At 47.2% G+C, this 5,115-nt stretch overlaps 1 protein-coding gene across 1 annotated transcript in view; it reads right to left on the bottom strand.

The window, feature by feature from the left end:
• The window catches only part of LOC107096356 (mitogen-activated protein kinase-binding protein 1-like), a 31,463-nt gene that overhangs the window by 3,863 nt on the left and 22,485 nt on the right, over positions 1–5,115 (bottom strand). The window contains exons 17-27 of the mRNA XM_015392970.1: positions 4,765–4,828; positions 4,577–4,690; positions 4,396–4,502; positions 4,080–4,132; positions 3,792–3,998; positions 3,649–3,713; positions 3,458–3,579; positions 2,263–2,376; positions 2,079–2,190; positions 1,929–2,001; positions 1,779–1,842 (exon numbers count right to left, since the gene is read on the bottom strand). Of these exons, the coding sequence (XP_015248456.1) occupies positions 1,779–1,842; positions 1,929–2,001; positions 2,079–2,190; positions 2,263–2,376; positions 3,458–3,579; positions 3,649–3,713; positions 3,792–3,998; positions 4,080–4,132; positions 4,396–4,502; positions 4,577–4,690; positions 4,765–4,828 (1,095 nt within the window). The remainder of the gene's footprint in view (positions 1–1,778; positions 1,843–1,928; positions 2,002–2,078; positions 2,191–2,262; positions 2,377–3,457; positions 3,580–3,648; positions 3,714–3,791; positions 3,999–4,079; positions 4,133–4,395; positions 4,503–4,576; positions 4,691–4,764; positions 4,829–5,115) is intronic.

Below are 5,115 nucleotides of genomic sequence, written 5' to 3'. Positions count from 1 at the left end.
AACAACAAAGAGTGAGCCAACGTTTAAACTATGGCTTTGTCTGAATGTCCGCCCTAACCACTATATTAGGGCACTATATAGTGGTTACACCATTTTAAATGAGTGTCTGAATGTCTAGTGGGTGGAAAAAGTAGGGAATCAAGATTTCCCATAATGCATCTTGAAAAGTAGTGATCATCCATGGTCACTAGAGGAGCAGATATCCCAGAATTGGACTGGTTTTCACAGCGGCCCGCTGTCGCCTACAGTGTTTGGTAGGGACAGCAACCCGCCTGTGATTGGCTACTTTTCAGGAAAGCTCGCATCTTGAGCTGTTAGTTGTAGCCAAGGTAACCAGCTTTAACAGTCCTCCCATTTACAACTAGCGTTTGAGCAAGCAGAAACTACCGGGTGATTTGACCTAAACTTTTTTGTAAATGCCCTTTAACCCTTTTTAACAGACACTCTGTCCTGAAACGTAGCAAATTACAGGCGGGTTGCTTTGTCCAGTGGGTAACGCCTTCTAAGTTAAAAAAAAAAATCTTGCCATGAGCGGCACAGAAACAGGAAATCAAACCACACTTGCGTGTCCGATTTATTGGGGCCACATGTAACTCCATTTGCACGTGTACCAAGCTAAACATGCATTTGATTAGTTTATGATCAGCTGTATGAATGCTCGCAGGGAGTATTTAATGCGTGTGTGGACTTTTGGCACAATCCTGATGCCATAGCATTCCATAATGTATTTGACTTTTCATTGAGACGTTTTTCTTCCTTTTATATCCTCACAGGAGAAATACAGCACTCTCCCTTCTGTGCTCATTATTGTGATAGGTCTGCTACCTTAAAGCCACCCATTTATAGGTGCCCGTTCACAGATTCATAATCAGTTCAAACTGGATTCATTAAGCGAGTTGATAACCAGCTTCCTGGTGCAGCTGATCCTGATTGCCATTGATTGGTTAAACTGAGCTTGTGTTACAGGCCTCAGCTGCCAAAGGTTCTCCTGCTATGGAAACAGAACCAGAGTCTAAATGGTGCCGCCCCAGCTCTGTGTCTAGGAGTGGAAATCAACTGGAATCTTGTGTTCAGAACCCGCCTGAGCTCCAGCTGCTGGTCTGTTGCCTTCATGTGAGCTTTTATCAGATCTAAACCTGCTTAGAGGAGCTAAAGCAGAACCAGTCCAGCCGGTCTGCCTGGTCCTACCAAGGACAGACCGCGTTCCCTCAGGCAGCAGCTTCCCCCAGCGAGACGAAGCAGCCGATGAGGGATCAGGACGATCTGGCTAACAGCACTTAGCTTTCAACATGTGAACATCAACAGACTGCCAAGCCACAGGCGTAACTTTCATAAGGACATGTTCCCATCAAATTTGTCCTGGCGGGGACAGTCCCCACCAATAATCCCCCCCCCCATTTCTACTCATTTACTTTAGCCAACAGTAACAGTTTGGTGCTGCTATCAGTGTTCAAAGCGTTTTGAGTTTGTTTTTCTTCTCGCTCTCCCGCTGCTCCCGAGTCCCGCCCATCGGTGCAACATGATTAGATCAGTCACTTTGAGACAGAATTATATGCGTTCACCATTCACTACATACATAGTAGCTGGAGGAGAAACACACACCAACACACACAGTAGCAGCACTTAGAGTATTTTAACTGGCAGCTTCTTAGATATATGTTTAAGTAAAATCTAGGAGATGGGTTGGTTAAAAAAAATTAATATTTGTACTTTTAAGTTTTGAATGGATGGAATTTAAAGTCGTAGGGAAGTTGAAACTCTTAACACTTGAAACTCACCATCAGCCTTTTCTCTCAGAGTCAAACCTGCAGATTCATTGGAGCGTTTCAGCTGGGATTCCCCCTAAAGACAGGATTTATAGAGGTATGGTCTCATTCAACCAGTTTAATATTTTGCTCCAAAGGTCTGGTTCAGCCGGGAATATTTACCGATCTGCTTCTGGTGTTGCTCTCCTCTGAGATCCTGCCAAGAATGGAGTCGGGAGCTCGACCGGGTCGGGCTCTAAAACACATGAGAACAGAGTTATGAGGGATGAGGTCAGAAAGGTGCTGAACTGAGGGGGCCAAAGGTGAACGGACCTGACTCTGTCCTGGAAGCGGGACAGGAAGCGGGTGGAGATGCTGAGTCGAGGGTTCAGGAAAGGTTTCTCCTCAGATGGCTGCAGATTTGTCAGGTCCGTATCGAATCGTTCTGCAAAACCACGAGGGGTTCAGTGTATGAAAACATCAGCAGGTACACAGAGTCGGGTCAGGAGGTTCTTACCTTCATTCAGACTAGAGGCCAGACTGGCAAAGTGGTTCTTCAAAGAGTCCCGGTCCTCGTCGTCCTCTGGACCCAGACTGCCCACCGAGCTGCCCTGACTCAGCGAGTCCGTGTCTGATGAAGAGGAGGGTACAGGCTTCAGATCAAGGCTTTGATTTTGAAAATTCAAGTCTTTTCTGTGCCCGAAGTTTTTTTTTTTGTTTTTTTTTTTGGACAGGCTATATTCTGCAGAACCTCCCAGGTAGTTTCCAGCTTATCAAACAGAGTCAGGGGTTTGCATTAACCTTTCACCAAATGTTGGTCCAACTCCAAAACAGGAGAAACAAAACCCTGCTGATATGAACCCAACTTCAGAACCAGCAGCGACCTGAATGAGCAGATTACAGCCATTGGCTGTGCTGAAGGAAATAAACATGGAAGTCTGAGCATCAGCCCCGCATTCCACTCTCTCCATAAAGAGCAACGTAATCTTCCTTCTGTCTAATGACGTCTGCAGGCTCGCTTAAACCTGTGTGGTCCATCTCTGCTCCCAACAGCCGCTTCAGTCCTCGGTGTTTCCATCAAGCCACAGGAGAAGCAGCCAAAAAGGTTTTCTGCTCATTGTTAAAACTGAACAATAACTCCCATCACAGAGAAAATTTTTATAATACAGATCACTGCAAAAACACGTTTCCTTTACAGGTTTTATCCCAGCTAACCAGTCTCAGTGGTACCCAACCCACAGGCCAGACTGGTAGCGCTCAGTGGGTTTAAAAACCAGACAGAGGAAGAATCAAAGAGCTGCATATTGATCAGTTTGTAGCTTTAAGTTTAACTATGAACACTGAAGAAATAAACTTTAAATTCAACACAAAAAAAAAATTGCGGTTAATTTAGCATTAATTTTTGGATATTTTTTTATTCCACAGACAATCAGACGAAGAGTTTTACGCAGTGATGCAGAACTTGATGCAGTTTAACTGTTTATTTTGGATCATCGTTATTTTGTCTGTAAAGCCTTAAAACGTCAGTTTTCTGACGTCGCCAGGTGGGGAATCGCTGCTCCTACATCCGGAGCAGGCAATGCGACCAATCAGGCCTCAGCACAGATCAACACAGTTATAGGTTATGCTTTAATATACTAGTCTTTAGTCTGCAGCTCAACCTTCTGGAACCTGATCAAACAGAACAGAACTAATTTAGGAGGGAGTCTCACCGGTGTCCTGCTGCTGCTCCAGACTTCCTGCAGAACCTTCGGAGCATGCAGAGTCCGGGCTTGGATGTGTCCGCCACACAGGCTCCACCCCCTGACCTCTGACCCCCTCCACTCTGAAGTCCCTAAAACAAGACGTTGACCTTCAGAACCAAACAGAACCACAGCAGGCCGAGCTAAGGAGAGAGACCAACCTCTGGGTTAAGGAGGAGTTGCAGTCGTCTGGCTGTAGGATGAAGGTAGAATTCTGAACTGCTTTCTGCAGAACAGAACCACCGAGTTCAGACACAGAAACACAGCTGACCCCTTCATCTGGGCTCTGCGCCCTGCTGCTCACCTCTTCATCATTATCCTCCTCCTCCTCGTCTCCCAACAGGCTGTCCAGACTCTGAGGCTGAAAGTCTTCCTCCTCCTCCTCCTGCTGCTGCTGCTCCTCCTCTTCCTCCTGATTCCTGCTGATGGTCAGAGGGCTCAGAGGCTCCATCCATTGGCTGCGAACCTGACGAGGCTCTGCTTCTAATTGGGCGACGGCACCAGTCTCCGCCTGCAGAAAACATCCAGTGACGCTGAATCCAGTGACCGGAACAGAACAGGTACTCTGCGGGCAGAATCAGAGGAAACCAACCATTTTTCTGAACCAGATGGGCATCTTCCCGTTGGTCTGAAGCAGCGCAGTTTCTGAAACACAAACAGACGGGTATGTTCAGGTAAGCAGGAGACAGCTGCTTGTCTGGTTCAGAACCTCAGCCTGGTTCATTTGCAGGAGAGTTTTCCAGGAATGAAGGACAAAACTCAATCTATAACATTTAACATCTGGTTCTGGGTGGGTTCGGGTCAGCTGGATTTACAGAATGTTTCTTTCTTCTTCCCACCATGTTCCTCAGGACTGCCTTCTGCTTTAAGGAACAGATGGATTTCAGTTTAGCTGATCTCAGACTCACCAAGAGCAGAATCCAGATTTCCTGGAGTCCTTTGATCTGCTGCCTTCTGCACCTCTTCCTCCATCAAAGGCAGCTGGGACGATGGAACCGTGATGAAAGTCTCCCTTCTGCAACAAAAACACCATAAATCTGAGGAGGCTCGGTGCCCACTGTCGTCCGCCTCCAGCCCAACCCCACTCACCTGAGGTCGGGCGGCCTGACTTGGCAGGTCTTAGCCGCTCTGCTCACTCTGAGGGCCCGCCTCTTCCTCATGGTGCCAGTCATCTGAGAGTCCAGGCGCCACACAAACACACAGCTGCAGGACGACAGGATACAAACTAAGTGAAAGTTTGAGTTCCCCCTGGGACGGGCCATTGATTCAGAGGTTACCTGTCTCCTGACGCTGAGATCAGGTGTCTGCAGTCCTGACTGAACCTCATGCAGCTGACCAGCTCTGAGCAACAAACACAGCAGGTCAACATCTGGAGAACAGCTGGACCCAAACAACCAACAGACAGGATATGTCGCTCTGTCAGACTATTTGCTGCTTGGTCTCAATGTGGAGGATGCTAACTGGGATGTAGCTCTCTGGTTTTAGTTTAAACAGCATTCAATGCTGGGAGAGACACTTGGGTAGAGACACACACTAAGGTAGAGACACACACTAAGGTAGAGACACACACTAAAGTAGAGACACACACTAAGGTAGAGACACACACTAAGGTAGAGACACACACTAAA

This window comes from Cyprinodon variegatus, unplaced genomic scaffold (assembly GCF_000732505.1).
Source record: "Cyprinodon variegatus isolate N-32 unplaced genomic scaffold, C_variegatus-1.0 Scaffold617, whole genome shotgun sequence".
NCBI lineage: Eukaryota > Metazoa > Chordata > Actinopteri > Cyprinodontiformes > Cyprinodontidae > Cyprinodon > Cyprinodon variegatus.
Note: the sequence above shows the minus strand (reverse complement) of the source record. Positions and strands in the feature narration are given on the sequence as shown.